Source organism: Schistocerca serialis, chromosome 6 (assembly GCF_023864345.2).
Source record: "Schistocerca serialis cubense isolate TAMUIC-IGC-003099 chromosome 6, iqSchSeri2.2, whole genome shotgun sequence".
Lineage (NCBI taxonomy): Eukaryota > Metazoa > Arthropoda > Insecta > Orthoptera > Acrididae > Schistocerca > Schistocerca serialis.
The window spans coordinates 717567633-717586177 of NC_064643.1; the positions used below are offsets into that span (position 1 = coordinate 717567633).

Consider the following 18545-nt stretch of genomic DNA (forward strand, 5'->3'; position numbering starts at 1 on the left):
TGGAAGTAGCCAATGGTACTTTCTTTGGTCTCCTGAATTGTAGTCTTGGTTTTCCTCCTGAAAGAATTCCTATATCAGTCTGTATCTGGAAACTGCAAAGTATTGCATACATCCCCCTAATAGTAGAGTAGCACTCTTTATTCTACACACACACACACACACACACACACACACACACACACTTACACACACACACACAGAGCGAGAGAGAGAGAGAGAGAGAGAGAGAGAGAGAGAGAGAGAGAGAGAGAGAAGTTTGGGTTGAAATGGTCACCAGCTTTATATATAGAGGTATTCTTGAAGCTACGATAGCAAAAGTCTCCTTTATACAGTAACTTAATTGTATTTCCTTTTGTCATTTTTAAGTAAAAAATCAATCTGGGCATATATGAAATTGTGACACACAAGCAAAATCAAACTGCTAAAAGCTTGAATTTTTTTCTGTGTATCATTCATTTCAGAAAAACATTTTGTAGTTACACATTGAATTAAAATACGTACTCAAGCAAAGCTTTGAATGCTTCAGGTTGTACATCCAGTATAGGTATAGGCTCATCCTTCTCCGGCATACCTCCAAAAAACATTGCCTCAAACACAGGACTTGACATGGCAAGAAACAGCTTGTGAACAGAAAACAACTGCAATAAAGAGAAACATTTTGTTTTTGAAAGATTATGTAAAGAAATTGTGTGTGATCATTTTACAAGTAAAATATGCACCAAAATTTCAGGAAAATACTGGAACTGAAAGAAAACTATGTCGATAAGGGCTATTTCTGAAATGTACGAAAACAATTCCTTAGTGTTAATTCACATGATTTATTTCTCACTTTATGTAACAATGCAAAGAACACAATATTTGTTACTTCAAACTGTTACATAAATTATCTCCATCTTCTTCAGCCTTCCTTTTCTGAAACACACAAAACATCTTCCTCCTCCTCCTCCCCCAAAAGAAAGTGATAAAGACTGTCTTTAACATTGATACAATGATATCAATGCACACAGATTCTTGTCCATGGCTTCCTTCACAACATATGCACAATTCCTTGCTGCACAGATCTCTGGTTTCTTAGACCTCTTGACACCTACCCGAAATACCATTATTTCTATCACATAAATCAAGATAATTTTTTTATGGTATGAAACCTAGAACAGTGTCAGAAACAACATTTAACAAATCAAAAACTCACATTCCCTCCCGAAAAATCAGGTTTCCTTTATTGCAAATACCAACATACTTGCTCCCTCACTCCCCAATGTTGTTCTACCTCACTGTACATTCTTGTACAACTAAATTCTTCCTTATTTTTTCCATTACTGTGTACCCTGCCTTTCCCTGTACTTTTTGTCAGATTTTTCCCTAGTAACTCCCGTATCATGTTCTCCATTTAGATGTCAGACGCCTGCCCCCTTCCCCATCACCCAGTTTCAGATGAGCAATGAGCATGCCTTCCCTTACCCCTTTCCCTGATGTAATCTCACCACACATTGTGTGCTTTCCATCTTTCCACCACTCACCACCATCAACACAGTTAATAATTTCTGTCAGAGTGCAGCATATACAATTTTTTAGTGTTTGCTGGTTTATTCGCCATTGAACTTCTACATTATTTTTGACAGGATATGATAGTCAAGTACTTAAATCATGGTTGCTACAACCAGTGCTCCGCCACTAACTTTTCCAAGCACGATTGAGGGATGTAATGTAATATTCCATTAAGCTGATGTCACACTAGAATACACACAGATATTTGTCTTTTCAGCTCTTCTAGAGCCAGCTCCTTACTATCCACAGTCAAATTTGTTACAACATGAACATTAAAAATTATAGAGCTAACTCTGCAACTTCTCATTGTTAAGAAATGTGATAACCTAACCATTTGATCTGCAACAATTTCACAAATCCATGATCCATTTTCTATCAGCTCTTTCTTAACATCAATATAATTATTAACTAATGTGGAGAAAAATGTTGGCAATGAAAAGCAACCCAATGTATATTTCGCTTGAAACAGCATATATTCATGGGTCTGTTAAAGAGTGCACATTTCGACGAACAACAACTTCTTGAGACATTTCTCCTAAAACAAGCCTCATGATAGTCTTGAGAATATAAGCACACATCTGATATCACAACCCAGTGGCACTCAGTCTGCAGACAGCTGGAGGCTCAGATGACTTGCGGAATGGGCCAATAGGCCGACTGATAAATGGAGGTGTGGCATTCTACTCACGGTAAACAGCAACAGTAAACAACACAAGAAAATTCATTCACTATATTTTAGCTGTGTCATTAATTTTGCATCAGTAGGAATAAGCTGTACTGAATGCAGTTAAGTGCACATTGATGGCTACGAAGAGAAATAAAATGGGCCTAGAAATTGCAATGTTGTATTTGTTACTATTGTAGCATTTTCAAAAACTGAAATAAATGGGCATTATTTGTCATATAAAGAACCGTGAAAGATTTTAATCCTGGCAGGTATCAACTAGTAGCCCCTCTTCTTTGCCAGTTACTATGTAGTGCAGGTATAACCAATAATGACAGTATGTAACTCATTTTTTGGGATTGAACAATATTTTTGTGTGTTTGTTGGGCATAAAATAAGTAAATATTGCATTGTGTATTCAATTGGTTTTCTTTGTAGTAATTTTACTTAATTACAGTAAGCACTAACTATCCGAATACTGATCAACTGAATCACTGGTTAACTGAAAGTACTGCAGTTGGAAATTCAAATTTTTATGGAATTTTGTGAGACTGCATTTATTTCCATAGTTGTAAAGTATAATTTTGTACATGGAAATGTTTTGTTGCTGACTGATAATGCCCACACCATCCTTCAGAACTTTCACCTTGAAAAAGAGAATGAAAAATTTAAGTTGTTGTTTGTCTCAAATCATTACTTCAGTCGTAGAACTTTTACAGAAAGATGTTGATATGTGTGGTACTCATTGGGAAGAGCCTGAAAAAACAAATTCAGCAATTGTAAAAGGAAACTGACAAGAATGATGTGCTGTACACAGCAGCAGATTCATGCGTCAAGTATTTCACATAATTATTGATCAAACTTTAAATGCTGTAATAATCTTCTCATTAAGAGGTATAATGTTACGTAAATGGTTTAACACAATGTGACAAGTACGTGTCTCGAGGCAGCATAACTCACTGCGCAGAAATATCCTGATTTTATTCTTCTATTATTTGAAAATGAGAGCTCTTAATTAGCTGCAACACACTTTACACATAATATCAACCCTTTACAAAACATTTTCTCCTTGACACCCTCACATAATGATGAAAACAGAAAAAAGTTTTTTGCTTACTACATTTTTGCTGTTCAGTCAATAAAACTGCCACTTCAGGCATGATGTTTTAATTTATTATTTCTTTACTACTAACATTATTTGCAACACATTTTTCAGACAGTATCCACATTACACTACTGAACATTCCCGCAAAATTGTATAAGTGTACGACACACAGTTCAGGAGTTACGACATTGTAAACATCGAGATGTGTGTAAAACTAGCTTTCGCTTAAAATTACCCAGATTCTACTCATTCAGTATTTGATAAATAGAGTACTTAGTGACTTCCAATAAACTTTAAACATATGAGGGTTGCCCATAACATAATGCAAAATGATGTTTTATCTACACATCCTATTTTTCCATGTAATCTCCATCCCGTTCTATGGCCTTCCTCCCGCGCGAAACAAGGGCGTGTATGCCCTGTCAGTACCAATCCTTGTCCTGGTGGTGGAGCCAGTGCTTCACTGTGTGAATCACCTCCTCATCATCCACAAAATGTCTTTCACAAATAGCATCCTTTAATGGCCCAAACAAGTGGAAGTCTGAGGGGGCTAGGTCAGGGCTGCTGCAATATGTCAGGTATGACAGCCATGGATGGTCTCCCCGGCCACTGCAAATCATGGAGCTCTGCCAAATCACCTTCTGATGGCCACACCCTCCACCCAGCAGCAAACCGTACTTCTGTCAACAGCAGATGCTCCTTAGACTTCGCACAAGTGTTTGTGAATACTCCTCACAGTTTCATTCTCTGCAGTGAGAAATTCAATTACAGCACATTGCTTGTAACATAGATCACCTACGGATGCCATTTTGAAACTGGCCTGCAGCTACGCTATGTGTCAGAAGTGACGGAAACTTGGCACGCCACTAGGGAGACTTCAAATAATACATACATAACGTTTCGCATTCGTAGCATTGTTTTTGGCTGGAAAAAAAAAGTACCACCTTCTGGGCAACCCTCGTAATTTCAAATCTTTTCTAAACTTTTTTCTCTTGCATGCTTAATGTCACATATTTAACACATTTAAGTCATCCAAAAACTAATCAGACGTTTGAAGTTCTTTTACACATGAGAGATCAATTCTTTCAAGATTTAAAGAATTGGGGATTTACTGGTAACACTCAAATGGAGTTAGCTGACATGCATGAAATTTATGGGGAGGCACGATGCAACACGAGAAACAAGACTTCTGTACGTGGGACAATTTCCATGAAGTGGAAATTGTGTGGAGCATCTACGGAATCTATTGTATTACAAATAATATTTCTATTCCATATGGATAGTTCTTTAACTTATTTCAATGCTAAGCAAATTAACTGTTGTGACTTGGCAAGACAGCCAAACCACTATGAGATAGCCAAAAGGTACGCGTTTAAGCTCATGCAGGCTGGCGTGAGGTCTGGAACAGTTAAAGGAGTTGAGTCTAGTAAAAAAAGTACGTAGCTTCTGGAATACTTAACTTTAATCCATAATTGGTGAACATCGGTCTGACGGTACATGCATCACAAGATAAATAGCAAATGATAATGGCGCCTTACTAGGTCGTAGCAAATGACGTAGCTGAAGGCTATGCTAACTATCGTCTCGGCAAATGAGAACGTAATTTGTCAGTGAACCATTGCTAGCAAAGTCGGCTGTACAACTGGGGCGAGTGCTAGGAAATCTCTCTAGACCTGCCGTGTGGTGGCGCTCAGTCTGCAATCACTGATAGTGGCGACAAGCGGGTCCGACGTATACTAGCGGACCGCGGCCGATTTAAAGGCTACCACCTAGCAAGTGTGGTGTCTGGCGGTGACACCACATTAACTGTAAATGTTCTGTTACACACTAGAGTATTACAGTCCTCAACAACCCTATAAACCTACAGTGGCTGCCTTTGCAGCAGAACACAAGCTGAGATCACGCCACCAACACCCGAGTCAGCGGCATGTGCGTGCTGACAACACCGAGTTCCAACATTATGCCTCCACGAAAAACCAAGTGTGCTGTTCACCTGACCAACAAACATGGTGAGGGAATGTCAATGTACCATGGGAACTAGGTCTATGGTTTTGAGAAAGGACATAAGAATCCCGTAATATGAATATTGAGTTCATAGACAATTGTGACTCAGCATTTCAGCTAACATTGAACCTCAGTCATAGTGTGCTATTAAAATTTGTTAAAACTAGGATTGGGAGACCAGCACAAAGTAAGCTACTTGTATGCGATTTGACCACAACATGGGCAAATGTGAAGGGAACTCTATTGGAGAACCACAAGTCAAAACGAATTTTGGTTTACCATGCAGGTCTATTATTGTCTAGTACACAGAATAGGGCTGAAAGTATGGAAGAATAGGCAAGTCACATTGGCACATTGCAGCACCAAGCCCAGGAAGCCATCCGGACAATAATGAGGGTATCAGACATTCTGGCGAGCCAAGCTCCAGTTTGGAAGCTGGCATCGGTATTCACACAGGGAACTGAATACGAAAGGATTAAAAGAGTTTTGAGAGCAAGAGGGGTGGATTAGCCCAAGTGGTGGACCTAGCATTAACAGAAGAAGCCCCAGTGGCCTCTTGTAAGGAAAAGTTTGGCGAACCAAGTCACCCGAGGGATTACTGCTTTAAATGAAAGAGAGGATGCTGTCAGGTAAGGAGCTGCACTTTGGAAAGACACAGCAGGCAAATGGATGCTGTGCAGCTGAGTTGTAGGACAGCAGAGAAACCGACACTCAGTCCACCACTGCCGCGAATTATAGATGAAACACTATGCAGAGGTCATCACTGGGAAAAGGGAAACATACAACCGACTGTGTGTTGCTGATTCAATCTTCAAGGACAAGCTGAGCTAATTGATAAGGCAAGTCTTGTGATATGTTTGCAAAGTACCAGGGCACTAAGCTAAATAGCATAATGCCAATGCTTGGTTACCAAGTATGAGGACTCGGAAACGAAAGAAAGGCTAAATAGCATAATGCCAATGCTTGGTTACCAAGTATGAGGACTCGGAAACGAAAGAAAGGCATGTGTTGGTAGTCGATCTGTGCCGCGAAGTTGTGCTCAGTAGTTTGGCAAGGGCAAGAATGTCTTTGTAAACATAACAAGTGCACAGGGATGTGTGGGAACCAAAAGTTTTATAGTAGATAGTGCTGCTCAGATTAGCATAATAAAGGAGTCAGCAATGTGCAGTACAATGGGCAGTAACACCACTGAAAGAATAAAATTTAAAGGATCGTGAAAGAAACAACAGAGACGTGTCGAGCCCCAATGTTAAAACTGATAATAAATGACAATGTGTGTGTGGAACGCAAGTTTCATATAGTAGGGGACAAGTTAGATGTCCCTTATGAAGGAATCTTAGACAAAGACTTCATTTAGTTTAAGAGTAATCATAAACCAGGGTAGACCTATTAAATCCTACCTAGTCATCAAATATGGGGTGCCTAGGAAACTTGCTTTCTCGGATTGCTAGACAACATTCAAACAAATCTTATTAATGAGTTTTATTACAAAATGGGAAAATACAATACTTAATTTTGACTATTACACAGAAGTGTCGCAAGCAAATTGCGACATGCAAAATAAACAATCTTCTTCAGTGTATGCAATTCCTAAGTCACTGGTCTTGAAGTGTGCAATCTTGATGCTTCTGTTCAACTGAGCCACGACGGTAGGGTGCAGCACCTATGTCCTCTTCACATGAGGCCACTGCTGCCGCTTTGTCATCCTGGAGAGGGGACAGTCAGCGTACAACTGGCTGATGTCTTTTCACAGCCCTCTATGCTTGTCGTTCCCGACTGGCATACTGGCACTTGACTTTACACCATAACAAAACTGGTGCAATTATAAACAGGAGCCAAACTGTTGAATCTTGCAGACCAGGAGAACCACAGTGAGAGGAACATTGTCCCATGGAACAAACATTGGGCAGGTGAGAGAAACAGGCTGCAAGGGCAAATGCAATACAGGAAGCAACAGTCACAAGGAGTGACGATGTGGAATTGGAAATAGATCTTAGAGAGAAGAAGGATCTCTGGAGGAAGGAATCAGAAGAAGCAACAGGGCACCACATCTAAGGGAACCAAGGAACCAAGCTGATGTAAAGGAAAGAGTAACTGTGTGGCTTTACACGAAAAGGACCACAAGAGGAAAAGATTTTAAATTTTATGGTGCATACCACAGATCTGATGAAGGAATAATGGAGAAGCAGCAGTTGCAAACAGATGTGTATTTGTCTGCAGCACTGGTGAGCATGCAGAGGCACTTGCATCACGAGTATTTTGAACACCACACAAGATGTTATACTGAAATGGCAAAATCTGAAGACAGGTGCTGTATCTGCCAAGGGAGAAGTCAAGGAATGTCACATATTTAGTGTGGTTTCAGTGGACCAAGAGAGAAACTACCAGATTAAAGGAGATGGTTCGAATGGACCACTTAAACAAAGAAGAAAGGAATTTTATTACTGAACGATGTATTACACATAATGTATTTCACTTGCCCAGAAATAAGATTAACATACACCGAGACAGTTAAGCATGAAATTAAGTAGGAACCAGAAGCACAAGGAAAAGTGGTAAATATCCAAACGTATCCACTGCCAGAGGTGAAAAAGGAAGCCCTCCAAAATGAGACAGATGCAATGGTAAGGGAAGATACTGTTACAGCCAAGCACAAAAAGGTGGAATTTTCCATTACTGACAACTCCCACGAAGATGGATGGTTCAAATGACAATTGCATTAGCACTGCATTTCCACTACCCCATACTAAAGAGATTTTAGTTAGCCTAGGAAAAGCCAAATACTTCTAGACTACAGATACTGATGAATGAGAATGATACAGAGAAAACAGCCTTCCCTACTCCAGAAAAGCATTATGAGTACAGGAGAGGCTTTTGAGAGGTTCTAATTGCACAACCTAAAATTGCAATTTGACAAGTGTGAGTTCCTGCAGAAGCAAGTAAGTTATATGGGGCACATATTTGTGACAAAAGGAGTAAAGTCTGACCCACAGAAGGAAAGAGTGATAAAAGAATACCCAAGACCCAGTACTACAAAACGGTTGAAGAGATTCTTAGGGATAGTGTCATTTTATCGATGGCAAGTCAAGGACTTCAGCCACACAACATCACATGAATTACTGAAGAAGAGAGCAAACTACGAGTGGTCCACACAGCAGGAAGTAGTTTTCTAAGAAAATCAGTCAGTCCCTCAATCTCACAGTATCCTGATTTTATGGAGCATTTCATAATCGCAACAGATGCCAGCAAGGAAGTGATCAGTGCCCTTGCTGAGTCAACGATACTTAGGACAGGGTTTACTAGTAGCTTACACATCCAGAACATTGTGCCACACCAAGAAAAGGTATTGTACAATTGAGTGAGCACTCTTAGCCAAAGTGTCGACAGTGAAGCATTATCAATCTTGCATGTACGCAAATTATCATATGTACTGATCTCAAACCGTTGAAACAGTTGGCGCATGTAAGTGATCCATTATCAAGATTAATGAAATTCAGAATTAAACTGGCAGAACATGTTTTTGAGGTTATATATGAAAAGGGATCACAAAACATGTGGTTAGTCCGCTTCACATAACTGAGAAAGGGATACATCCTAACGTTTCAGGATGACCACACACAATTTGCCATCACAAAGCCTACAACAAACAGGACACTGACACAATACCACAAGTCTACATACAGAAAATAATCTGCAATTATGGTAAATCATCAGTATTACCAAGCAGCCATGGGACAAATTTCCTAAGTGACATACAAAAGAGAGAGATTCATTTTCTAAACATTGAGGAGATTCAATCTTGTGTATACCACCCACATACAAACAGAGTACTTTGAAGAATGCATCAAATGCTAACAGTATCTACATCATTTAGAGGGAATGAAGCAGGAAAACTGGGATGAACGGGTGTCTTTGTCTACAATACCACACGTTCTTTGATGGCGGTCATCCCATTCAGGCTATTTTTCAGGAGAGTATATACTATACTTGGGATGCTACAGATGGATCCGTTCACTGTACAATACAATTATGGTGATTACGTGACAGAACTAAAGGAGGGGATGTGCCAGATGCATCAGACGGCAAAGAGTTTTAATTAGAAATGCAAGGAAAAGAATGAGTGTTACTATGATTGTACACAAAACCCAAAGAATTTAGGGCAGGAAACAGAGTATTATTACATGATGGAAGTGTTAGAAGTTACCAAGCCCATGGAGAAGGCCTTTTCATGTTGTAAAGATCCGAGGAGCAAATGTAGTGTTCCAATTAACAAATAAGAAGTTCATAACAGTGTACACAACAGTAGCAGATGGATTGTCACACGTATTAGAAGATTCAGTTGCAGTTGTTATGAGTGTGGAGGAGGTCGATGAAAAAGAAGAGACAACCAGCAACTATTGATTAGTGAAGAAGAGAGAATTTTGAAGAAATTTCACAATTCACCCATTAGTGTGGACAGCAAGGAATGAGTTGTACACGAGTGTCTTAAAAGATTTAGATCATAGGAAGGACTAAAGGAAAACATAAAAGAGTACACTTGAAGTTGCGACAATTGTCACAGCAGTCAGCACTATGGCCATCTTCATCTTATTGCGCGTAATTCTGTTCTTCTCGCAACTCTCACAACTTCAAACATAGTCCTTCATTGATGAGGGTTTCTCGGGCCTCCAGCCGGGTCGTAGCATTGATATCTCGCGATGTTTCGGGAAGTGTCATACTACCCATCTTCTGGCGAAGGGTCAAATTTTGCAGAGAGCGGGCTATTTATATGCGTGGTCACCCCCCTCCACTAGACCTCGGGTGGCTGCGGTGGACCAGCGGCGTGCGCGCAGTGGTGGGGATGGCGGGCGCCCCCGGCGGAGGACATTGACGGGCGCACTCCCGACGTATTGCCGCTATCACCGGATTCCATGCTGCGCTGAGTTGGTATCCCTCGTCTCTGTTGACCAGATTCTCGTGAATCCTTATTTCTATGGATTCATTGATAACGCTTTCCCAAAAGCCAGATGCTCGGCACAGTACCTTCGTGTTTTCGAATTTGAAGGTGTGTTCTTCATTGATGCTGTGTTCTGCTATGGCTGATTTTTCTGTGTGGCCTAGTCACACACATCTGATATGTTCTTTGCAGCGTTCAGATATGCAGTGCTGTGTTTGCCCAATGTATTGCTTTCCGCATTCGCATGGTATACTATATACTCCTGGTGTGTTAAGGTTCAGCACGTCTTTGGCAGAACCTAGGAGCTCCCTCGTCTTCGGTGGTGGTCGGAGAATGGTTTTAATCTTGTATTTTCCCAGAAGTCGTGCAATTTTGGCTGAGAGCGGACCCACGTACGGAAGGAAAGAGAGTCGTTTATCTTCTTCTTCTCCTTCATTATTTTGTTCTGGGGTTCTCACTGCTTCCTTCTTCCTTTTAAGCGCCCTGTTAATCTGCGTTTTACTGTAGCCATTTTGTTGGAAGACTTCCCTCAGGTGTTGCTGCTGTGTGTGCGACTAGGCCACACAGAAAAATCACCCATAGCAGAACACAGCACCAATGAAGAACACACCTTCAACTTCGAGAACACGAAGGTACTGTGCTGAGCATTTGGCTTTTGGGAAAGCATTATCAAAGAATCCGTAGAAATAAGGATTCACGAGAATCTGGTCAACAGAGACGAGGGATACCAACTCAGCGCAGCATGGAATCCGGCGATAGCGGCAATACATTGGGAGCGCGCCCGTCAATGTCCTCCGCCGCGGACGCAGACAGAATGCTTACACCGAGAACCGAACGCGGCTGCCGGGGCGCCCGCCATCCCCACCACCACAGGCACGCCGCTGGTCCACCGCAGCCACCCGAGGTCTAGTGGAGGGGGCTGACCGCGCATATAAATAGCCCGCTCTCCGCGAATCTCGACACTTCGCCAGAAGATGGGTAGTATGACACTTCCCGAAATGTCGCGAGATGTCAGCGCTACGACCCGGCTGGAGACCCGAGAAACCTTCATCAATAGTTTACGCCGGGAAAGCCTACAGTCACATATACAACACCTCTACGGGGAGGAAATAGTCTGCAGCTTCAAACGGCTACAGAAAGAACGCACCAGGAAAGAGAACTTCTCAGCACACTGGCTTTCCTATAACGCTGTTGAGACGAGAACATCTTACCATGGTTTGCGGTGATTTGACATCCAGTAAAATCTAAGAAGACCGACCGGATATTACGACGAGCAGGCATGGCGTTAGTAAGGGAGCGCATTCATTTCACTCGGAAGGAACTTGATAGGAACGCGCACACACTCCTCACATGCCAGCTACAACTGGCAGGGACATTACCACCCTACCTGTGGGAATGGGCCGACTGCAGCACATACTCCAACACTGAGGTGCAAAAACGGGGCTCTACATATAAACAACTCCACAAATTCGTCAGATTAGCCAGGACTCAGACGACAAAAAAGGAGATGAATGATATCAGGGCTGTGGTCAATTTGACTGGAAAAGAACTGGACGCTGCCACAATCGCAGTCCTCCAAAAAGGACTGAATTTCGCCCCCTTCCCCAGAACAATCCCGAAACGAGACATTATCAATGGCGTGGAAGTAGTAGTGAAGGGGCTTCCAAAGGAGGAAGCAGAGGAAGTAAGACGGAAAACCTGTAGAATAATCGACAGATCTTGATTGCCTAAAAATAACATATCTGCGGAAGAACAAGCAGCTCTCCGGTCCCTTAGAGATGACCCTGATATAACGATCCTACCAGCGGTCAAAGGGAACGCGACAGTGCTGTTAAGTACTGCCGAGTACTGGCAGAAAATGAACCTTCTGCTACAAGACGAGGCCTACAAGAGGCTGAAGAAGGATCCAACCCCGACGATGACTAGAAAGACGATAGCTCTTCTGAAGAAATCGGACTTACCAGAGCAAATGAAGAAGCGACTGTACCCCAGAGCTCCAGCGATACCACGCCTTTATGGACTCCCCAAGATCCATAAGGAAGGGGTACCTCTGAGACCCACTGTGGACTCCATCAACTCTCATAGTTACGAACTTGCTAAATACCTAGCGACACTGCTCAAACCCCTTGTGGGACACTGCAGCCATCATGTGAGAAACTCAGCCGAATTCGTAAAAATACTCAGCGTCATGCGACTACAAAGGGAGGACCTACTCGTGAGCTTCGACGTGACGTCACTTTTCACGAAAGTGCCTCTTCAAGACTCCTTGGCACTTTTAACCCAACATTTTGAACCACAAACAGTCAGCCTCTTCGAACACGCACTAACAACCATGTACTTTCATTGCAACAGGGAATTCTTCGAGCAGATCGACGGTGTGGCGATGGGCTCCCCATTGGCTCCTGCGATTGCAAACCTCTATATGGAACATTTCGAGGAGGTGGCCCTTCTGACTGCCAGACAGAAACCGAAGCACTTCTTCCGCTATGTCGACGACACTTTTGTCGTGTGGGAACATGGCAAACAGGCGCTAGATGAGTTTCTTGAACACCTCAACAGCATCCATCCGAACATCAAATTTACAATGGAAATGGAGGAAAATGGATTCCTCCCCTTCCTTGATATTTTAATTAAGAGGAAGGCAGATGGATCACTAGGCCATGCAGCACATAGGAAGAAGACACACACAGATCTATACCTTCATGCAACAAGCTGCCACCATCCAGCACAAAGACAAATAGTACTGATCACCCTGGTACATAGGACGCGCGCCCCGCTTTCCTTCCGTACGTGGGTCTGCTCTTGGCCAAAATTGCATGACTTCTGGGAAAATACAAGATCAAAACCATTCTCCGACCACCTTCGAAGACGAGGGAGCTCCTAGGTTCTGCCAAAGACGCGCGAACCTTAACACACCAGGAGTATACAGTATACCATGCGAATGCGGAAAGCTATACATTGGGCAAACACAGTGCTGCATATCTAAACGCTGCAAAGAACATATCAGATGTGTGCTACTAGGCCACACAGAAAAATCAGCCATAGCAGAACACAGCATCAATGAAGAACACACCTTCAACTTCAAAAACACGAAGGTACTGTGCTGAGCATCTGGCTTTTGGGAAAGTGTTATCAAAGAATCCATAGAAATAAGGATTCACGAGAATCTGGTCAACAGAGACGAGGGATACCAACTCAGCGCAGCATGGAATCCGGTGATAGCGGCAATACGTTGGGAGTGCGCCCGTCAATGTCCTCTGCTGCGGACGCAGACAGAATGCTTACACCGAGAACCAAGCATGGCCGCCGCGGGCGCCCACCATCCCCACCACCGCGCGCACGCCGCTGGTCCACCGCAGCCACCTGAGGTCTAGTGGAGGGGGGTGATCGCGCATATAAATAGCCCGCTCTCCGTGAATCTCAACACTTCACCAGAAGATGGGTAGTATGACACCTCCCGAAACGTCACGAGATATCAACGCTACGACCCGGCTGGAGACCCGAGAAACCTTTATCAATAGTTTACGCCGGGAAAGCTTACAGTCACATATAGTCTTTCATGTTTTTCTTCATACCTTTCTATGATCTATACCTTTTAAAATGCTCATTTGTGGCTGATACCTTGGTGTCCACTAATGGGTGAATTGAGAAACAGCTTCAAAATAGTTAGTTTCTCTTCTTTACTAATCACTGATAGCTAGTCATGTCAGTCTTCTTCGTCAGTCTTCTTCGTCAGCCTCCTCCACACCCATAATGACTGCAGCTGGGTTTTCCGGTATGTGTGACAGCCCATCTGCTACTGTGTTTTGTGACCCCTTTTAGTATATAATGTCAAAAATCATGTTCTGCCAGTTTATTACACATGATGATGGGTCACTGAACTGACCATTTCTAGGGCTTGTGATCAGTACATACAATTAATTTTTTCCAAACCTGCAAGGTCGGTAGTGCTTCACTGCCCACACTGTGGCTAAGAGCTCTCACTCCATCATACTATATCTTTTCACGGTGTGACTCAATGCTCTGGATATGTAAGCTATTAGCAAATTCTGACCTCAGTCTTCTTAACTCAATAAGGCATTGATCAGTCACTTTACCTACATTTGCCTAACCCTGGCAACAGCAACAAGCAGCAGGAGCAAACAGGAGGGACAGAGCAGTTTATGCACGACTTGGAAAGTAATTTAGGGTGGTAGAGGTTGAGATATTAAATTGGAGAACATGTATTTCTCTCTATATGTTAGTACCCCCCCCCCCCCCCCTCCAACCACAGATGTGATTCTTATATCAAATGCAGCATCCTCAGGAAGTTACAAGAATAGAAGTGTTACAATCATGTGGGCGTGGATTGTGCTCATGATAAAATCTCACAAAAAGTGTACCCCCCACATGAAATTTGCTTCATCATCCAATCCACAGAACTGCAGATGAAGGAGGGAGAAGATTTGATTATGTATCGTACATATTGTGTTTTGAGGAAGTTTTAATTGTATTAATAAAGAAAGCCTATGTACATATATTTATATGTTTAGTACACATCTAAGTTGTAAATTCTACAAGAAAGAATTGCAAATTAATTACCAAGATTTCAGGACAAGATGTAGTGACTAATTCATGATAGGTTTCCAGAAAAATAAAAAAAAGTAATGTGTGTTTGACTGTTAGCAGAAAGCCTTGTAGCTTAAATTGAGACAGACAGTGCCAGTCACTTTGAACAGTTCAGTTTATAGCCATACTGTAGTGTAACCAAATATCAGTTTCTTCATTACTATCCTGTTAGTTAAAGGGTGAATGGTCTTTCAGACCATGATGTGCAAATTTTAACACTAAAAGGCTTTTGTAGTCAAACAAATGCCACATATAATTACAAACTATGTAGGAAAGTTAATCCAACAGCAACAGACAGTTTTTTGAACCTTGTCAAGGAACAAGAGTGGCAGGATGTTTATTGTGCCGATAACATAGATGATAAATATAATGCTTTTCTTAACACATTTCTCATGCTCTTTGAGAGCTGCTTTCCATTAGAACGTTCTAAATGGAGTACTAGCAGTAGTAGGCAGCCTGGGAGGCTGACTAGTGGTATAAGGATATCATGTAGAGCAAAGCAGGAATTATATCAAAATGTTAGAAGTAGTCACAATCAAGCTACAATAGCCCATTATAAACAATATTGTAAGGTGCTTAAAAATCTTATTAGGAAGGAAAAGAGTATGTGGTATGCAAACAGAATAGCTAATTCACATGATAAAATTAAAATCATGTGGTCAGTTCTGAAGGAAGTGTCTGGTCAGCAGCACAAGGTCGACAATATAAAGTCAGTTCTGTTACTGATAAATCAGATATATGTACAGTATTTAACAATCATTTGCTGAGCACTGCTGGTGAATTAAATAAAAATATAGTTTCTGCAGGGAATCATATAACTTTCTTGGCAAATGCCTTTCCGTGACTGATGTTTGAAATACTCATCTGTGATACAGACAAGGGGGAGATTGAGTCAATAATTAAATCACTGAAGACTACGCACTCTCATGGATATGATGGAGTGCCTAGCAGAATATTAAAGTACTGTGCTGCACATGTTACCCTGTATTTAGACATATTTGTAATTTTTCCTTTAGGAATGGTCAGTTTCCTGAATGATTAAAGTACTCAGTAGTAAAGCCGCTTTATAAAAAAGGACAAAGGGATAATGTAGGTAATTTTAGACCTACTTCTGTGCTATCAGTGTTTGCTAAAGTTACTGTTCGCACAACCACAACCTTGCCTCTGACTGTACCACTTCATGACAACCAAAGTGACATCCTCAAAGGCTGTGTACGTAACGATAATTGATCATTTAATATCACACGATTTGCCATCAAATGTACAGTTCGGCTATAGAAGTTGTTTAACAACTGAAAATTCTTCTCGTTGAGGTACTGGATAGGTTAAACAAAAGGTTTCAAATGACAGGCATATTTTTTTATTTAACCAATGTGTTTGATTGTGTTGATCACAAAATATTACTCCAGAAGTTGCACCATTACGGAATTCTGGGGGGGGGGGGGGGGGGGGTGTTAGCTTACAATTGATTCACTGATTCACCTCTTACTTTAGAAACAGACAGCACAATGTCGTTATTCACAATGTTGAGAATGGCTGTGATGTGGGGTCTGAGTGGGGTACAGTCAAGTGGTGGGTGCTCCACGGATCAGTGGTGGTGCCACTCTTGTCCCTTATTTATATAAATGATATGCCCTCTAGTATTACGAGTAACCCTAAAATATTGTTTGCTGATGACACTAACTTGGTGTTAAAGGATGTTGTGTGCAACATTGGCTCGGTTTCAAATAGTGCAGTTCATGACATAACTTCATGGCTCGTAGAAAATAAACTAATACTAAATCTCAGTAAGACTCAGTTTTTACAGTTTCTAACACATATTTCAACAAAACCTGATGTTTTAATTTCATAGAATGGGCATATGATTAGTGAAACTGAACAGTTCAAATTTCTAGGCATTCAGATAGATAGTAAACTCATTCCACAGAACAATACCATTCCTAACGCTAACACAATTCAGTCCTGGGTTCAGCAATTGGAGGAAATTTGCAGTACACTAAGAATAGATACACATGGCTGACATAGATCCATCAGAATGCCAGAAAATATGCAGCAGGTGAGAACAGCAGTTCAACAATCGCCGCAACGTTCTGATCGACAACATGCTGTTGCATTGGGGATTTGAGACTGTAGTTTGAGAAGGATTCTGCAATGGGATTTGAAGTTCCATCCTTTCAGAATAATGAATGCTCATGAATTACGCCCAGCAGACTATGCCAACCGTCAAAATCTGTGTGAGCATATAATTGCTCAGATCCCTCTGAATGCAGCTTTCTTCAGTAGTGACGAGCCACATTTTCATCTTAGTGGGCACTATTGGGCTGAAAAACAACCCCCGAATTATTCATGAAAGACTGCAACATTCTCCTAAAGTGACAGTGTGGTGTGCCATATCACAATTTAGCGTGGTAGGCCCTTACTTTTTTGAGGAAGAAGCAGTGACTGTGACACTGAATTCCACATGTTACATTTCAATGTTCTGCAACCCAGAATGGACAAGATTGTTGAAGAACATGGACTGGGTGGGGTGGGGGGGGGGGGGGGAGGGGGGGCTTGTGGTTCCAGCAGGAAGGAGCTACTGCTCACACAGCTCGAATTTCACTTGATGTTTTGAGACAAATGTTTCCGAGATGCCTCGTCTCTTTCAGGGGTGATGTCAGGTGGCCTGTGCGGTCACAAGATTTGAACATTTGTGGCTGCTCTCTTTGGAAATATCTGAAGAATAAGGTTTTCAAAATCCACCCTCACATCCTACCAAAGTTAAAAGAGCAGTTTATTGACAAAGTGAATGACATACCTCGCAATATGTGTGCAAGAGCTGCTCAAAACTTCAGGGATCATCTACAACAATGTATTGATGCTTACAACCGCCTTCTTGAGGACATTATTTTCAAAACTAAATGAATGTAAAACGGTATATTGTACTAATTTAGAAAATAAAAACCATTTTTTCTCTATACATTCAGTTTTACTTTTTATTGCTCCTTAAAACTGCTTAGTCAGTTCTGCTGCACCCTGTACTCAATGTGATGAGGAAAGATCAGGGAGGCCATCAACAACAACAACTGAGGACAATTTGGAAGTTGTTGAGGATATGGTGATCATCACGGATCACTTGGGCAAAATTGCGAATATTTTACATGACCTGTCATGGTTCAGTGTATTCCATCTAACACGACAGGCTAAATTTTCGGACGTGTTTGCAATGTGGGCACCAAAAAAATTGTCAGTGCAGCATAGGCTGCAAAGGATGGACATCTCTCATGCACATTTGGCCCATTATCATCACAAAGAAGATGAATTTTTACAGCAAATCATTATTGTAAACAAAACATGGGTACATCATCATCACGAACTGGCCAAGCAGACTTACTTTACGATTTATGATGATGACGACGACGACGACGATGACGACGACGATGATGATGATGGTTTGAAAATACTCATCATCACTGTAAATTAAGAATTTCAAACGTCAACCATCAGCTGGTAAGATCATGTTAACACTATTCTGGGACATGAAAGGTGCGGTAATCATTCATTTCACCCACAAAGCAAAATTGTGAACAGTCAGAACCACTGTGATGTGTTGCAAACTTAACTGGAACCTGCAATCAGATCCAAACATCACGGAAAACTGTGAAAAGGTGTCATCCTGCAGCAAAATAAAGCTCAGGCAC

General features: G+C 41.6%; 1 protein-coding gene across 3 annotated transcripts in view; it reads right to left on the reverse strand.

Moving 5' to 3' along the window:
• The window catches only part of LOC126484023 (BTB/POZ domain-containing protein 6-like), a 79682-nt gene that overhangs the window by 37813 nt on the left and 23324 nt on the right, over positions 1-18545 (reverse strand). For all 3 annotated transcript variants that reach the window (XM_050107350.1, XM_050107351.1, XM_050107349.1), the window contains one exon: positions 502-638. In XM_050107350.1, coding sequence (XP_049963307.1) covers positions 502-638 — 137 coding nt within the window. The remainder of the gene's footprint in view (positions 1-501; positions 639-18545) is intronic.